Source organism: Protopterus annectens, chromosome 4.part0, assembly GCF_019279795.1.
Source record: "Protopterus annectens isolate FY-2018-M chromosome 4.part0, PAN1.0, whole genome shotgun sequence".
NCBI classification, from domain to species: domain Eukaryota; kingdom Metazoa; phylum Chordata; order Ceratodontiformes; family Protopteridae; genus Protopterus; species Protopterus annectens.
The window spans coordinates 699074286-699093676 of record NC_056733.1 but is presented as its reverse complement, the minus strand read 5'-3'; the positions used below and the strand labels follow the sequence as shown (position 1 = coordinate 699093676).

Below are 19391 nucleotides of genomic sequence, written 5' to 3'. Positions count from 1 at the left end.
CAGTCATGGACCCTGGGACAGAAGTAGAGAGTTCCTTAACTAAGTCCCTCTGTAGCCTGGTTACAAGTGCCATGTAACTCAGAGCTCGCAATTCGAAGGGCGCTGAAGCATAAACCTGCTTTCTGAATTTGTGCAAAGCCTTAGACTACCTATTAGGGGGATGGACAGTGGAGCTCTGCTGGGGCAGCTCCTTTTTGGTGGCAGCTACAACCACCATGGCATTGACGGGAATACCCTTAGTCCAGTGTGGGTGGTAAGAAGGGGCACTAAGGATCTTATCGGCCTGCTTGGAGATTGGTTCCACTGTGTATGGTTCCTTCCATGCCCTGCATGACACAAGGTCAGTTAGGGGGTGCACAGGGGGATACCCAAGAAATAGATGGGCCTGACCCAAAGGCTTCCAGAAACTCCAATTCCTCTGGGTTATGGCTTTTGGAAGACCAACCACCCTTTTGACGAAGAATTTCCATGATGTCTCCAAAGGAGACATCCTAGGGTGGTAATCTGGGGACCCTTCCCCTTCATCAAGATCAGTGTCCTCTGTGAGAGATTCTGAAGGGGAATCCAGGTGCCTCCTTTTGCACTGATGCTTCCATGGGAATTCTTTGGTGGGGTGCTCCAGGAAGGTATCAGAAGACTCTGGGAGTTCCAAAAAGAAAGTAGACTGGAAGCCCTTTTGGGTAGGCTGTCCCAAAGGGGACACAGTAGATGTCTCAGGAACAAAAACTGCTGGAGGGGGGCCGGATTCTGAAGCAGGTAGAGTTGATGTTCTTCTGGATGCAGAGAGAACCCTCTCCACCACCTTGAATGCCGAGGGAGATCGGGACACCGTAGGCACCCCTGCTGGAGCCAAAGCTGTTGATGGGGAAGCTCCACAAGTCCCAACCACCCCCAGATCAAAGTGAAGATTTGAAGCTGAGCTTTCAAATGCCAAAGCCTCAACAGGAAAAGATAGTTCTGAAAATTTCATAGCCAACATAAAGCCCTTTGAACTGATGCTGAAGCTACGGCTCCGGGAATCGCTCTGCTCCAAAACAATCAGAGCCAGGCAAGTCAGAGAGACCATCTGAATCGAGGTAACTGTACTTGTCAGCTCCGATGTCTCGACTCCAGGGAGGCTTGGACCCAATAACTCCAAAACTCGGGTTCAGATTGGAGAAGGAGAGAAAGGCGTAAAGGTAGGAATATTGCTCACGGATCCTGGAGGGGACAGAGCAAGCAAGATCCGCAGCTGGATTTGTGCCTTGAGAAATTTAACCATCATGCTGTCCACCTTGGCTTTAGAAAGGCTTCAGGAAGACCTAATGGAAGAAGCAATCGACGCAGGCCTGGAAGAGGGCCTGGGTTGTTGCAGGAGACGGGACTAGGGTCTGGCTGTCACCGGCTCCAGGAAGAAGCATCAGCTCCAGTACAGAGGGGAGGCCTGGATGATTAAAGGTGCCGAAGTGGTTGGCTCTGAAGGTCTGGAAGTTTTGGCGGGAGGTTCCCGAATGATGGGATATACTGGGGGATCTCTTCCACTCCTTATTTTTTTTTAGTGGGGGGTTGAGCCCCTGAACTGGATGGAGTGGCTGAGGAAGAAGAACTAGGAAGAAGGCCTTTCAGTATGAGCTTGTTGCTCCTATCGATGAGCGCCAGCTGATTAAAGCCGACACAAATGGAACAAGCTGAATCTAGTTGAGATGCACCAAGGCACACCACACATTCAGAGTGCTCATCTGAGAGTGGGATTTTGAGCCCACAAGTGCTGCACTTCTTAAAGCCAGTGGATTTAGAATCAGCCATGAAGAAGAAAAAAAAACAATCCATGGCATACACACACACACACACACACACACACACACACACACACACACACACACACAAAACAAAGTTGAAGCTAAAGTTAAAGTTAAGGTTAAATTTAAACTCCAACAAACAGGAAAACGTATATAATACTAAGATTCTACAGAAGTAAGAAAGATATATATTTTTATATAGCTATGAGCAGGTAGGAAAAAAGGGGTAGGGAAGGCAGAGATGGAAAGAGACAAAAAAACTCTAGCCTAGAAAACTGCAACAAGGAAGAAACATAAGACTGGAGATAGGAAAGTTGTTGTTGTTGTCTTTCGGCTTTTCCCGGTTAGGGGTCACCACAGCGGAACTCCAGTCCGCTAATGATTGGCAGTAGATTCTGACAAACGCCGAGGTGCCAACTCGATGTTCAACCTTCAACGAAGGCATGCCCATTTACGCATGTCTTTCGAACGCCCACCCAACCACGGGGAGGACATGCAGACTCCACACAGAAGGCACTCCCTGCACTCAAGCCGACTGGAGATAGGAAAGTAATCTCTATAAATTTAAGCCAAGATAGACAGATAGACAAAAAAGTTTGTGACTCACTGAAAAACAACCCCGAGGAGCTCAGAGTGCAAGATACCCGATGCCAAGCAAAGCCCGCAAACAAGATCTGAGGGATTTGGAGGAGAGGAGCATCCCAGGTAGGGGAGGAGCTTAGATGTTGGAACCCGAAGCTTTGGTATGGGGCCGAGTCAGATCCGATGCTCAGATTTGAAACCTATAGGTTGAAGAGCAAATGAAGGCAGCAACATCAGATCAGGTTTCAAAAACGGTAATTGACTTCAATCACAAAGTATTAAACTTAATCAAACATCCATACATCTTGAAGTAATGGTGGGAGTACAACAAAAGTTCAAGGAATAAATACATAACTCTCCATTCTAAGAATATGAAATAAACTGTCTGACAGCATGCATGTTTCTGAAAACGTAGACATGTTTACGAAAAATCTGAACACTTGCACGGGTGAAGATACCGTTAACCCATGTTTTATGGAGTCAGTGTTTTTTAATGTCCCTAGGGCTTGCACACTGGATCACCAAGTGTATGAACTTAAGACTGGAAACCTAAGAGGGAAGTTTTGGTATACCATGGTAGTGCCGAATATCTCAGTGCCTGACTGCAATTATTTGTCAACAAGATCTGAGGTGTAGAAAATATTCAAAGGGTATCTAACTAAAAGTATTAGTACTGCTTGAGGAAATCAGGGAAGATTCTTAAAATGTTCATTAAAAATTGACAGACTAGTAAATTGCTGTAACTGGGAGAATTCATACCCTTACAAATGACAGCAGAAAATTGTAAAGGCACACAAAGATGGTAAAAGACCAGCTGCAATGAAGGCTCCACAGTGCTGAACTACACAGGAAGCAAGGTTTCTGGCAAATGAGCAATATACAGTAGCAGCTAAGGAAAAAGAAGAGGCGGTAAAGGATACCCAAAAATGTTCTGAAGATAAATCATGCCCTAAGTGCTTAAATGATGAGTTCATTGGTTAAATAAATTAATGAAGGCAGTTACATTTTTTTTTCAGTTCTAAGATATTGCTTCCTAAAACTCATGTACTTCAAGAATTCACTGACCTGCATTTTATGTTTCTTAAATGTCCTTATTTTCTGATAAACATTTAGTTAACACAGACAATAATTTAGACATTAAAATGACAGACCAAATAAGTACATCTAGTAAACCTGGGTACATTTCCCATGATCTCTACTTAAGAAGCTACGAGAAAGAGAAGGTTAAAGAATGACAGTTTCTCAGGCTGTCATAGCAAATAAATTAGTGCCTAATGGTCCTGATACAATTACAAAGAAACATTTAAGACATGGATTCTAAAGCAGTCAACATGAGTTTTCTGAAGTTAATTTTTTTTCTACAGAATTAATTTATCTTAGTCCATCACACACTTTGCATCTTCCCCTTGAGAAGGCGACTGCACTCGCAAGATGTTACAGAAGGCAAATCACTCTTAGGTGCCTGGAAAATTCTCCTTAGGAGGAATAATTCACACATTGCTGTATTTTCATCTCAGGTGTTGTCAGTTTCTTGCAGAGGCCAGGTAGGCATACCAGAACAGTGAAACCAAATTAGCAAACAAAACTCGAAACTGTAAAGACAGAAAAGAGAAGCAAACAATTGTCATTAAACAGTATACAACCAAACTGATGAAACTGTTTATTCATTTATTTATTTCTTCAACAATATACTATGATGCCTTTGACACTATGGTTACATTTTAGCAGCACGCCAAGCTAAAACATTCCCTCAAGTTCCAAGAGAAATAGTGCAAATGAATAACAAACTGAAACTAGGTGACGATTAACCATCACATTTTACTAACAAAGACTACAAAAAGTACATGTTGTTCCTTCTCACAGTATTTGATATAACATTTAAAATTCCTTTCTTAGTCCTATAATGGAAACTAGCTGTATACTATAGTATCAAGCTGTCTACTCTGAACATTATTTTTTATTTAAAATGTTTACTTAAAGCATTAGCTAACTCATCTGCACCACAGTGGATATGAATAAGAAGTTATGTACTCACCATAACGTTCCATCTGAGTAAGTAGCTTCATTTGTCTGCAACCTGTGGGTCTTGGATCCGAGCCGGCAACTTGTTTCAAGCTAATGGATCCGAGCTCCTAGCTCCTCCCCTCACCCATAATCCCCTGCTAACCCTCCATGACCTCAGATCGAGTTTGCCCCTCAATATATACCCAAAAATGGGTATCCAACTAAAAATAGATCCGAAGAAGGCCAGGGGGAAGGGGGGGGGGTGGTTGCAGACAAATGAAGCTACCTACTCAGATGGAACGTTATGGTGAGTACATAACTTCTTAATCTGAAGTAGGGAGTTCATTTGTCAGCAACCTGTGGGACAGAGTCCCCAGCTACCTGCACCTTGGGTGGCCATCATGGAAGGATATTGCGAAGCACCGCAGAGCCAAAGGATGCTCTCCCTCTAGAAATCACGTCCAGTTTGTAGTGGTTAATAAAGGTATGAGATGAAGCCCAAGTGGCTGCCGAACAAATATCATCCAATGGAACTCTAGACTTGAAGGCCGCAGAAGTAGAGATGGAACGAGTGGAATGTGCATGAACTCCTTCCAGTGCGGGTCTCTCAGAGACCTGATACGCCAATAGGATACATTGAGAAATCCAGCGTGATAGAGATACTTTTGAAATTGCTTTCCCCAAGTCTATGACCAGCTGTTCTATGAGTATAAAAACGAAGCTGCCTATGAACATCTAATGAGTGCAGCTTGTACTCTCCCTTATTCTAATATTTAGGGAAGAAAACCGGTAAATTTATGGATTGATTTATGTTGGTTTCTGATGCTATCTTGGGAAGAAAAGAAAGATTGATCCTGAGGTACACTCTGTCTGGGTGAAAGATCAAATGAGGCTTCACAGAAAGAGCTTGAAGCTCCGAAACTCTTTTTGCTGAAGTGATGGCTACAAGGAATGCTGTTTTCCAAGACAAGAATTTGAGATCTACTGAAGCAGCGGGAAGAACTAGTGAAAGATCCCATGGTGGTACGGCTTCTTTTATAGGGGGTCTAAGTAAGAAGGTGCCCTTGAGAAAGGTTTTACACAACTTGGCCGACATCAAAGGCCCTGTATCATGTCCCACATGGTAATGTGATATGGCTGCCAATTGCACTTTGACAGTTGAACAACTAGCGCCTTCCTGAAAGAGTTTGGTTAGGAAGTCTAATATGGACGGAAGAGGAGCCGTAAAGGGATCTAGATCATGATGCTCCGCCCAGATGGAAAAACGTTTCCATTTACTGTGGTACACTTTCCTAGTGGAGGGCTTATGTGCTGCCACAAGGATGGCTTTGACTGGTGAAGAGATACCGGGAGTCCTAACTAGGAGTGGAACTGGAGCAACCAAGCTGTCAGTTTCAGATTGTCCAGGTTTGGGGTCGGTAAGTTCGACGGATGGGAGATGAGATCCGGACTGGGATCTAGAATCCAAGGAGGATTCACAAGGTGAGACCACAGGTAAGGGAACCAAATTTGCCAAGGCCAGAATGGGGCAATGAGGATCATCCTGCTCCCCAACCGCGAGGCTTTCTGTAAGAGTTGTAGCATCAGGGGTAGAGGAGGATAGGCATAAAGTAGACCGGGTGGCCAAGCATGCACCAGAGCGTCTCTTGGAGTTTCCCCTGGAGGGGGGAGTACAGCGAAGAAATTGCCGCATTTGGTGTTTGATGGAGACGCAAAAAGATCGCAGCAGGGTTGCCCCCATATTGAGAATATCTGCTTCGCTACTAGTGGATTGAGAGACCACTCGTACGGGGTAAGAAGGGTGCGACTGAGTTTGTCCGCTAGGATGTTGGTCCGTCCCGGAATGTGCGTTGCAATCAGAAAGCGGTTGGTGGAGATCGCCCATTCTCACTCTCTCATGGCTTCGCGGCATAGAGGGTAAGATCTGGTTCCCCCCTGTTTGTTGATATACCAGACAACCGACATGTTGTCTGACTGAATTGCAATCATTCCTATGGGGAGGAGATCCTGAAGTGCTTGCAACGCGAACAGCACCGCTCTCATCTCCAGAACATTGATATGCAGGGAGGTCTCTGTGTCTTTCCACGTGCCTTGGACTGTCCTGCCTGAATAATGCCCCCCCCCCACCCGAGGCGGGAGGCGTCCATGGTCACCGTGGCGAGAGGGGGAGAGGTGCAGAAGGGACGGCCCGTATGGAGGTCCGAGGCTTGGAGCCACCATAATAGAGCCTTCCTGCAAGCCTTGCTGATAGCAATGGGGTGGTGAAGAGGAAGGGATAGAAAAGACCATTGCACTAGAAGTGTCCATTGTAGTACCCGCATGTTCAGACGGGCGCATGGAAGGAGCGTAATCACTGCCGCCATGGAGCCTAGTGCCCTCAGGACCAATTCCGCTAGTGCAGTCTCTGATTGGTGGATAGCCCGCACATGGAGTTGCAAATTCCAGATTCTCTCGGAAGTTAGAAAGGCTCGTAGCTCTCTGGTGTCTATTCTGGCTCCTATGAATTCTATGACTTGTGTTGTGGCCAGAAGGGATTTGTCAGCATTGATGGTGATGCCTAACTGTGGGGCTAGGTGGAGAAAGAAGTCTCTGGCTGAGCAAAGTAGATGCCTTGTTGGGGCTGTCAGGAGCCAGTCGTCCAGGTACGGAAAGACCTGTATTCCCTGGAGTCTCAGGTGGGCCGCAATCACTGTTAATACCTTGGTGAACACCCTGGGGGCTGTGGTGAGGCCAAAGGGAAGGACCCTGAACTGGTAGTGACTGGCTCCCAGCTGGAAGCGGAGGAACCTCCTGGATCGTCTGTCCATTAGAATGTGGTAGTACGCATCCTTGAGGTCTATAGAGCACATCCAATTGTTCTCCCTTAGAAGGGGGAGAATAGATTGAAGAGTGACCATTCGGAATTTTTCCTTGGTTACTGACAGGTTCAAGCGGGAAAGGTCTAGGATCGGTCTCAAGTCCCTCGTCTTTTTTGGCACCAAAAAGAACCTGGAGTAGAACCCTAATCCGAGCTGGTCTTGGGGGATGGGCTGGATGGCTCTTTTTCTTAGCAGCTGCTGAATTTCTGCGGCTGCGGCCTCCCTCTGATCGGGTGGTACATCAGGGAGGTTTCTGACTTTGGGGACATGGAGTAATAGTATTTTGTACCCTCTGGATATAATGCGAAGCACCCAGCGGTCTGTCGTGATGGACTCCCATGCTGCTAGGTGCTCCGAGAAGTGCCCCCCGACTGCCTCCAGAGTGGAGCAGCCGGGCAACCCTTCAGGGCTGCTGCACGGGCCATTCAGAGAAAGGTTCTCTGGACTCAAAGTTTCTCGGAGCCCCTCTGCTCCTGGGGCGGCGTCCTCCCTGTCCTCCTCTGCCACGAAAGGACTGGTTGTCCGGAGCGGGCTGGGAATGTTGCGATTTCCAGAACCACATCTTCTTCTGACCCTTTTGGTTCTTCGAAAAGGACCGCTGGGGAGCAGAGAAGCGGACTCTTCCCGTCTTTCTCGCTCTGGACAAGTGTTTCGCAAACCGTTTTGCCAAAAAGGGCAGAACCATCGAAAGGGGCATTCGCAAAAGACGCTTTAAAAGGCTCCGCAAAGTCACAATGACGGAGCCAGGCCTGACGTTTCATGACTAGGCCTGCTCCGCTAGCCCTAGCGGCTCCCTTTGTAGCGTGGGACAATAGCCGCATAGAGGTATTTGAAATTGATCTCAGAGTGGCCATTCGGGTGGAGTACAATTGTTTGTCATCCGCCGACATGGACTCGGGAGGGGAGGCAGCGTATTCTTTGATAAGATCCCGCTGCATCCTGATGACATGTGCCATATAGTTCAGAGACCTTACCGAGAAGGTCGCTGAACTAAAAACTCGCTTCCCTAAGCGGTTCATCGAGCGGGACTCCTTGCTCAGTGGATGGACTGAGGGGCTCTCCTGAGCCAATTCCCTCTTCGTGGCTGCCGCCGTCAACATGGCATCTACGGGGGGGCCCTTACTCGAGTGTGATCGGTCTGAGGGGGGGCTAAGTATTCTATCCGGGCATTTTGGTATTGGCTCCATGGTGTCCGGACCCTTCTACACCCTTGTAATGAGGTCCACCAGGGGGTCGGCCGGAGGGGACACCCAAGAGGTAGACGGGCCTACTTCGAATGCCTCCAGAAACACGGACTCGTCGGAGGAAGACTTGGGGACAGACCACCCACCTCTGATCCTCAGCATCTCCATGATGTCTCCAAAGGAGACATCCTCAGGTGGTGATCTTGGGGAGCCTTCCCCTTCCTCCAAGTCCATGTCCTTGGTTAAGGACTCAGGGGAGTCCACGTGCCTCCTCTTGCACTTATGCTTGTGGGGCACTTCCTCGGGGGGGCTGTCCGAGGAGGCTTCGCCAGCAACATCTTGTTCCAATGGAACCATCTGGGACATTGAAGCAGGCTGCCCCTTTGGCCGGGTGATGGAAGCCTGGCCAAGCAGAGAGGGAGTGCAGGGAGGAGCCGAGACAAGGACCGGGGGTCCGAATGCTCTCAACAGAGCCCTCTCCACAACATCGAAGGCCGAGGGAGAGCCACCTTCTCTTGGATCCGAAAGTCGGCTCCCACTCGGATCCGATGAAGGGATCGGAACCGGTGCCGAGACCATCGGATCCGAAGGACCAGTGCGCTCCACCTGGACAGAGCCGAAGGCACACTGAATCCCTTGGATCCGAAGCTCGGGCCACGGCTCCGAGAGGTCGGATCTGACAGGCTTGAGGGCAGGGTCGGATCCGAAGTACCAAGTACTGTCGGCGCCAACCCACCCCCGGCTCCAACGCTGCTCGGCTCCGAACACTCCGAACCCAGATAGCGGGTCGGAGAAGGAGCAATAGGATGGAAAAAGGGTGTCGAGCTCCCGAAGGGGGGGGGGGGCAAGAGCACTCCCATCTGCAGCTGGGCCTGGATGAACCTTCGCATCATCCGGTCCAAGTCTGCATCGGACATACTAAACGTAGATCTCGAATTGGTCACCGAGGCAGGCCTGGAATGCCGCCTCGATGACCTCGATGGAAATCGGGTCTCCTCCTCCTCGGGCCCTGGGGAGAAACAAGGGGATCGGAGCCGAGGAGGAGGAGACCTAGAAGCAGTGGAGGGAGAAGCCCACTTAGCTGGCGGGGCCGAAATGGAGGTCTCGGCCCGCCGCTTGTGGTGCTTCTCCCTCCGTTTCTCCCTCCTGGCTTCCCTGTCCTCTGACACTTTAGCGGGAGTTTGAGTCCCAGACGGAGGAAGGGGGGCAGGAATGGCAGCAACCAAAGGCTGTGGTGGAGCCGTGGGAGCAGCGGAGGCCGGAGCCGAGTCCGGGGGTAAAAGTCCCTCCAAGACCAGCTTCGACCTCCGCTCTTTCAGTGCCCTGGGGTTGAACGCTGCACAAATGGTACAGCCTGAGGAGAGGTGTTCAACCCGAAGGCACCGAACGCACCGAGTGTGGCCATCAGCCGGGGAGAGCTCATGGCCACACTCGGTACATTTAGAAAAAATGGCTTTTGGGGCCTCAGCCATACTTAAAGAAAAGTAAGTAACACACACACACAGGCCCCCAAAAAAACAAAAACACCAACACACACACTCTAACGACCAGCGAAGGGAGGGAAATACTTAAAATAAATTATTTTTACTCTAAAGGGAACCTAATACTTTCACACTTAAAAATTTTAGTGAAAAATTTAGAAAGTTGACAGAAAAAGAGACTTAACTGCCCAGTACTGGACGAGCTCACAGGAATCCAGCTATCCACAAGCGCGGCAAACTAGATCTGAGGTCATGGAGGGTTAGCAGGGGATTATGGGTGAGGGGAGAAGCTAGGAGCTCGGATCCGTTAGCTTGAAACAAGTTGCCAGCTCGGATCCGATATCGGATACAAGACCCACAGGTTGCTGACAAATGAGCTCCCTACTTCAGATCCCTGGATCTATGCACATAAATGTCTGTTAATTTAATGAGCTATCCTGTTGTGTGTCACACAATATTAGTGGTTCCAAAGCCAGCATCCACAAATTGTGGCCTCATAACAGTGCATTCTTCAGCTGAGACACAAACATAAATTACGGAATGTGTTAGTGGAGAGGTGCATTGTGAGATAAAGGTAGGCAATAAAATATAATGCATATCCTGGGTCTAATTAAAGGTTAACTGTGCAGTTAAGTAGGGAACCTTAAAGGAGGAAGAATTACATGCTTCCTGTGACAGTATACAATATATGTATGCCCAGAAGTATCTCTCTCTCTCTCGCAACTTTCTAAGACTATCCTTACATACTCTGGCATATATATATATATATATATATATATATATATATACATATATATATATATATATATATATATATATATATATATATATATATATATATATATATATATATATATATATATAAATGTCACCCATCATACATACTCCAACAGATGATGCTTTATTACATAATATACAATAATTTTGAAGGCCTGTTTACCGAGTGTTGTGATATGGAAGCACAGCCATTAGAAGCCCACTGTAACAAAATGCTTTTATATCAGGTAGCAGAAAAGACCACCATGCTGAAATTAATTGCAGTTTGTGGAGATGGTGACCTCTACTGTTGTGTGACACTGGAATTTTTACATTAGATGGTGAGGTAGTTGGTGCCAGCATTTCCTTTTTAGGTTTGTGTGTATTTTTTGATCATGGCATGAGGCCAACATGTCAGGTACTCATTTACAAGGGCTTAAGCCTTTCACTGTAATTTCTGTTATGACGTGGGTTTTCATGGTGTGACTTTCAAATGTATGTCCATATTATTAAAATATAATAATAATAATAATAATAATACAGTGCTTCACCTGCTAACATTTAAGACATTTGATGGTCAGTGGCATAATTATTTGAGTGCTGACTATCTGAGGGCTATTAATGGCACCCACAGCACAGTGCACTGCTTTCACCTGTACATACTTGATATTTTTGAAACAGTTATCTCTAATGCAACCCCAAATGGTACATTATATCTTAGTGTATAGTGTGCAGCACATGGCCATGGCAGTGGTTTAGTATCAGTTACTGTCTGTGGGAATCTTATCCAAAAGGAATTATATAGTCATTGCACAGACCATTTTCTTATGACATTTAAAAATAACAATACCAAATCCTGTCCACATACTATGAAAGCCTCTACATATAGATTGTCTTTTTTTCTAACATGAACACATGCATAGATTCCATGGTAAAGAAATATGGTAAATCCTGTTTTTTTTCTGTGCATCTCTCTGGTCATACTGCCGGCCAACCATCAGACTCTCTCTCTCTTGGTCAGTCAGCCCATTTGTTCCCACCTGGGTGACAACCAGCTGATAATGTCATCATCTACATAGTAATCAAGGATGGTTTGACCATTTTTTATGTTTTTTTCACCTGTCCATATTGCATGCACCTGGTACAGTGCTGAGGAGGGATCTGCAAGGGGCTGTCTGTGAAGGACATTCCGTCATTTCTGAAGGGAGGTGGTGTTGCATTCAAGCAGCTCTGCCCCTTCCTCTGTGGCATAAGAGGTGGTCTCTCTAGTCTCCATCAGGGATTACACAACAATGTATGCCTCTGGGTGTGTGGAAACCCCTCCCTTCTCCTGAGAGACGTGACGATGCCTCTTCATTTCTCCACCTCCCTGCCTGGCCTGTCAGGGCCACTAATCAAACCCCAGTTGCCTGGGTCACAGTCATATCTCCATCCCCCTGTACCATAGAACCAGGCATATGGTATATCCTGTTTTTAATGTACTGCATTTAGTACTTTCTCTGCAAACTAATTCTTCCCACTAAAAGCTCTCAAAATAGAATATTTAACTCCACGGTGCATTTAAAAAAAATAACATTTTGCCATTGCTCGCAAGCACTATGCTCCCCACTTCCAAATGCTGTAGCATGTTTATTTTACTGATTTGCATAAACAGTATGTAGAACCACTCAGGTAGATGAAGACTGATTGTTCTATGCTTAAAAGAACCAAACTGCATGCAAACAGTATGCATGATAAGTCAGATGGCACATTATCATGATCAGTTTCATTACCACAATGTTGGCAGAAGAAGACAGCATTGTTAAGGAAGACCATCCTAAATGTGCAGTCAATATCACATAGCTGCCCTACTTTTTATTTTATGCAATCTCCCCTTACATGTATCCCATGCCTTCTTAAAAGAGTTCACTGTTCCATTCCTAATCATCTACTGGGAAATCTATTCAGTGCATTCACTAGCCATACCTCACTGAAATAAGATTTCATCTGGTTTACAATAAAATCTGTCCACCAATTTATTTGACGTCTGTGCTCCCTCTTTCCATCTTTTCTTATAAGGTTTCTACCTCAAAATCTCCTTCAAAAATTGTACGCACCCTAGTTTTCCCATATCACTCCTTCCCACCCTATCATCAGGGGAGTATAACCCGAGTTCATCAAGACTTTCTATATACAGTCTTGCCACAACCATCTCTTCGTCTTTGTTGCTCTTCCCCAAACATTCTCCAACAGTGCTTTTTCTTTACCCTGAAACCTTCTCCAGAAATGAGTAAAGGAATGCAAATATGACCTCAAAAGTGATATAGCCTCACAAGTAACCTACTAAGTGGTATAATAACAAAGTCTGTGTCTGAATTCCACCATCTTAGGCTATTATCCTAACACTCTATTGGTCAAGGCCATCATATTTTTTAGTTTGCACTGGACTGTCTTTGATGCTTTTACCTCTCCAGATTTCACTCCTTGTTAGTCACTCATAGGATAAGTCCACAAATCTTATACCCAAACCCTAAGTTATTTATTTATTTTTTTTATCAAACCCTAAATGACTGTGCCTAAGGTACAACAAACTGGACTTGCTGGCAATAAATGTTAACTGCCATCATTCATCCCAGTCCTCTCGTTTTCTCAGATCTTGTACAAGACTCCATTCATAACCACCACACTTATTTTGCTGTCATCTGCCAATAAAATGAACCTGTCGTCGGAGTTCCCTAAATTGTTTGAAAAAATAAACAGAACTCAGGAATCATTACAGTACCCCACTGCCCACCTATCTGCTTATAACTATAGTCCCCCTCATCACACTCATTTGAGTTCTGTCTTCTAGCTACCTTTCTACCCCACTCTCAACTATTAAAATATGCAACAAAGCAAAGGCCTTGCTGAAATCAAGATAAGCTACATCCACTGGGTTTTTCATGTCCACCTCCTTGGATATATGGATCACAGCAATGGATTAGATTCTAATGACAGGAACATTTTAGCTATTAAACCCGAGACTTGTAACATTCTTAAGAACACTATTCTGTAGCTACTTCAAAAGCCTCTCTCGCAGAGCTGCCTCAATTACTTTCCTCAGCAATGAAGTCCAACTAAGTTGTTTGAAGTTTCACGGATAATTCTTACTGTCTTGTAAATCCATAGCACAGTAGCCTTTGTCAAATCATTTTGGCTACTTCGGTGGCTACAATGACAAGAAACCTGTTAAAAGCCTTCATCAGGGGTTTCTCAAGTACTAAAAAAAATAATATTGTGGGTGCTGTACTGTTGAGTCTTAGTACCAAAATGTATCCAGTTTCTTTTCCCACCATCTAAACTTCAATATTTCCATATGTCCATTTCTCATTCTTTCTTCTTGTTGATCCTTCTCAGACTAGTACTTTTATACATTTTTCATTTTTTTTCTTTAAACATCCTCATTACATTAGCATATTTTAGGATGCAATGTGATTTCACATACATTAATAAAAATAAAACAGATCATAACCATTTCTATTGCTATTGTCTTACTTTATACATGTATGTTTTCTACTTGACAATTTTCATTCACTCCAACACTACAAAACTTGCACAATTCCTGCTTTCCCTTAAATCTTACTCCTTATACAGAGAATATTTCTGCATGTATTGTTTCGATGAATTCCATGTATTTCTATGAAATGTGTTCTCGCCCTTTTCAAAAAATCTCAACTCTAGTTCTTTCAAATTCCTTACAATACTGACATTTTCCATTACAGCTGATTTAGATTTTGATTTGCATTTTCCAGTAATTGTTTTTTGACAGCCAATATCATTAAATTTAGTAAGTCCTTACTATGCCTAAGCAATTCAGATCCAATATCCCAGCTACAAAGAATAATGTTTTTAGTTACTACCATTTGTTCATCCAGCATTTCTACCAAAGTAGTCTATATTGAATTTTTAAAATCTGCCAAATGGTTATATTCCCCCAAAAATATGTGCCCAATTACCTCTCTCTTCCCCATTATATTTCCAACATTTGCAATCTAAGGAAAAATCCTCTGAAGTTTAATGGGGATATAAAAATACCTGTGCAAACAACTCCATGTAAAAACCCTAACCCACTTAGAATTTGTTCCATACCTGTGATTCCTAAACATTTCTTCCCATTATTCCCTTGTAAATTGTCTTTATATTATCTTTTTCCAATTATTTTATCCACGTCTGACTGACTGTTATATTTATCATGCAGTATTTGCTATTATGTTTCCCTTCTGAGTTATCTGCTCCTAGTCCCTTGGTTCCTTTGATATCTTCTTCCAGTAAATTCCAGCCCCATCCTGCCTATTGATAAAATCTCCTTTCCACTATCTGGCTTATTTCTTTGAATACTTTCTGATACTTTATGAATATAATATTCTGCATGGCTGTTACTATTTATATTAAGTACTTTTATCCAAAATCCTAGACTTTCTGTATCTTTCAAATGCCCACTCTTTCACTAGCATTCTTTTCCACTGCTAAAGTTATATATCTGAGACTTATCTGCATAGCTTTGAAGTATGTCTTCAAATCTGGTAATCTTAAACATCTTTGCTTGATGGGGAGAATCAGTTTAACCCACTTAACTCTTGTCTTTTTTACCACTTCCCAATACATTTATTCAACTCTTCATTAACTGCCATCTACAACTTCTCTGACTGATAAAAAAAATTACCAGACCTGTACCTAAAATTAAAGGGATTAAAAACATTGTCATTGCTTGTTCCTTACTATTTATATCCACAATCATGAGATTCTAGTTTCTTAATTTTTGTATTTTCTGTTTAGTCTTTTCCAAAATATAATTTATGGCCATAACAGAATCCTTATTAATCCATAAACCTAAATACTTTATCTTACCATGTCCCGCAAGTATGAGTACTGCTGTACCAATTCATGTGTGGGTGCACAGGTTACTGTTATAGGTTTTACTGTCATTTAAACTCCACCCAAAAGACTTGAAACTGTCCTAAAATGTTCTAGAACACCAAAATTACATTTTCTGGATTCTTCAAGTACAAAATAATAACATCTATAAATAAAGCTGACTTTTCTTGATAACCACACCAGTTATATCCCTGACTTTGCCAATCACTTATTTTCTTTTTAACAGCTTTAAATATATTAGATGGGAAAGAGGACATCTCTACCTGGTTCCTCTGTTCAAACACAGCTTGTTGCAGAGGAACCATCTTACCTTAGTTCTCATCTCCAACTCTTCATATATTTCCTTATCAACACTATTACTCTATCACAGAATGCAAATGTTAACATTGTCCTACTTATAAAAATCCCATCTGACTTCATCAAATGCTCTACTGCCATGAGACACATCAGCAAGAGCAGTCATTGTTTACATTCTGGTTCCCTCTGGATCATTATAATTGTATTAACACTGTCAAGTATATGCTGCCCCTCCACAAAACCAGACTCATCCACACCCAACATTTTTTAGTAACAGTTTTTGCCATTCTCGTAGCTAAGTAAATTGCTAACCAGCAGACTCAAAAGCATAGTGCTATACTGTACTCCCTAAATTACAACTCATTGTTTTCCATAACTGCTGGTCCTCTAGGACAGTGCTGCTCCACGCCGTTCACTACGCTCACCCTGCTCCTATACCCTACCCCCATTCCCACCCACCCCTATTATAATTAAACTTATAGCTAATAACCACTCCCACCAAGGCTCACACATCCAATCAAATCACACCATCAATCCCCCACTCACTCAACCAATCAAATCACACCATCAGTCCCTCACTCATACTACTCCGCACCCTTGTCACTAACTCCTTTAACTGCTTCTCTGCCATCAAGTTCTATAGCCCCTACTCTCACTCACTCCTCCTCTCCTACTACAAAAGGTAACATAAAAGGGGAAGAAACAAAATAAATAAAATGCCTTTCCTACACCTAAGGGTAGCATTTTACACGTTAACTATTTCTGTTCTTCTCCTGTTTTCTATCCTCACATCCTACCACACACAACTTCATCTCACCAATCCAACTCAGTGGCAAACAGAAACCATAGCCAATGCACTAAAACTAAAACAGTTCCCAATATGTCCATGCGACCTTGCCCCAACCCATCGATATTCCTACATAAATAAATAATAAACCAACAAACAAAATTAACCCCTACTTATCCCAGAAACAAACTAAAATACTACAAAAATACTTAAACTCTAACTATATCTAACTCAAAAACTCACTTGCTGTGGAGACATACACCCTAACCCAGCACCCAATTCTTCACTCCATACAAAACTAAACCAACCAAACCCTATTTATTAAGGACAACCTCCTCTCTTCTTCTCTTAAAAATTAATGTAAGAAGTATACTTAACAAAGTTCAGGGCCTCCATGCCCTACTGGCTTTATATAAACCAGATTTAGCCATACTAACTGAAACTTGGCTGAGACCAGATCATCATGGTAATGAGATTACACCCCCCTGGCTATAATATTATATGGAAAAATAGGGCAAGAAAAAAGGAGGAGCTGTAGCCATACTACAACTCCCAGGAAGTCAATGATATTGAAATCATTCTTGCTAAATTAAAACTAAAGTCTAGCAAACATATAGTTATAGCAGGTGCCTGCATCTCAGCAGGAAACAACATTGCCACTATGGAGAAGCTGTTACACTGGATGTCTAGCTCCCATCCACAAGAGACCATACTCTTAGGATATTTTAATATTGACTGCTCCGACTGTACCAAATTCAATCCCTCTACCCATATTAATCTTCATGGGTTTACCCAAATCATAGATACCCCCACAAGAGTCGATAAGAAATCCAAACGTCAATCGATCTTAGATTGGATACTTCTGTCTGACCCCACCTTAGCACACCAATCAGGCTGCCTACCAGACAATTTGAGCGATCATCAACCAACCTACCTTATTAGGAATAAATCCCACTATAGTAACCAACCCATCCCTAGAATAGTTCACAACAAAAATAACTTCAAAGTCAAGGACCTAAACAACGAACTAAAATACTGTAACTGGACTCCCCTAAAACACCTACCCCCTAGATGAAGCAGTAGATTACTTTATCTCAAACTTTCTCAAAATCCTAAACCGTCATGCACCAGCCTGAATTATCAGAGTCAAGACAAACTATGCCCCTCGGTTAACAAAAGAAACTAAAACCATAATGAAGGACAGAGACAGAGCCTGGGCTCAATATCATAATCTTAAAACCACTACCTCAATACAAAACTACTTAGCCCTCTGGAACAAGTCCAAACAACTTATGAAACTTGATAAAACCAATTACTACAAAACCTTACAAGAAAAATATGTTCACAACCCACATAAATTATGTGCCTCGATAAATAAATTACTGCACCCAGGTAACTAAAACTGTTACTAAAACTCCCACACCCATAGTACCAACCGACAGAGGACACCCCACACAATTCAACAAATTCTTTACCGAAACAGTCCTAGCTCTATCTAACACCCTAAATAGCACCACCAGCCCTATACCTTCTCCAACCCCTACTAACCCTACTACACAACAGATTCCCTCTAGCTTTTCCTTTTCTCCAGCACCTACACAACTTATTAATAAACTCCTCAAAAAACTAAAACCTACCACGCTATCTGCTGACAAACTTCCTGCTGATTTCATTCAACTATCAGCTGAAACCATAGCCTACCCTGTGTCTATCCTCATGAATAGATCCATATCTGAATGCAAAGTACCTAACCTGTGGAAAATATCTCATATTATTCCACTCCACAAAACAGCAACTCCCTTGAGCTCACCCACCTTAGCTGCTACAACAGACTCCTTCTTAAGCCATATTTCTAAGTACTTCATTTTATCATGACCCCATAAATATGGATATTGCTGAACCAATTTGTGCGGGTACAGAGTTTGCAGCTATTGCTTTGGTTTTAGCTTCATTAATTTTTGTATCCCAAAAAGACTTGAAACTGTCAAAATGTTCCAAAACACTGAGATGTCATTTTCTGGATTTATCAGGTATAAAATAATATAACCTGCAAATAAAGTCAGCTTTTCTTGACTTTTATATCAATTATATCCTTGAATTTCTGAGTCCCTTATTTTCTTTGCCAGTAGCTCTAAATATACAAAGAAGAAAGAGAACACCCCTTCCTGGTTCCTCTGCTCAAACAGAAATTATCAGAGAGGAATCCACCCACTTTAATTTTCATCTCTGATCCCTCATATATCCTCCTAATCAACCTTATAATTTTATCAAGGAATGCAAATGCTTCCACTGCCCTTCTCATAAAATCCCAGCTTACTCTGTCAAATGCTTTCTTGGCATCATGATTCGCCAACAACAATGGTATTTTCTTACATTCTGCTTCCATCTGGATCATCATTGTTCTGTTAATGTTGTCAAATGTTTGCCTTCCCACCACAAAAACACACTGATCCACATTTATACATTTTGGCATCTCGTTTGCCATTTTTTTAGCATTTGTAGACATAACCACTTTATAATTATGGTTTAGAATTGAAATGGGCCTATATAAAGCTGGACCTGATGGGCTTTTACCCTCTTTAGGTATTACAGCCATTACTGCTTTCTTCCAGAATGTTTGTGCTTTTCCTCCTCTTAAAACACTGTTAAAATCTTCCAGATCTTTGGCATTTTTTTGGCCTCCTAGCTTCCAAACTTCCACAAGAATGCCATCTATTCCTGGGGACTTTCCTGTAGATTGGTTAAACATCCCATTTTTATCTCATCTTCTC

The 19391-nt window shown here is 43.2% G+C and overlaps 1 protein-coding gene across 1 annotated transcript in view; it reads right to left on the bottom strand.

Annotated features, from left to right (window-relative positions):
• Positions 1 to 3314: 3314 nt before the first annotated feature.
• The window catches only part of PXMP2 (peroxisomal membrane protein 2), a 439334-nt gene continuing 423257 nt past the window's right edge, over positions 3315 to 19391 (bottom strand). Inside the window, exon 6 of the mRNA XM_044068667.1 lies at positions 3315 to 3952. Coding sequence (XP_043924602.1) covers positions 3884 to 3952 — 69 coding nt within the window. The 3' untranslated portion in view covers positions 3315 to 3883. The remainder of the gene's footprint in view (positions 3953 to 19391) is intronic.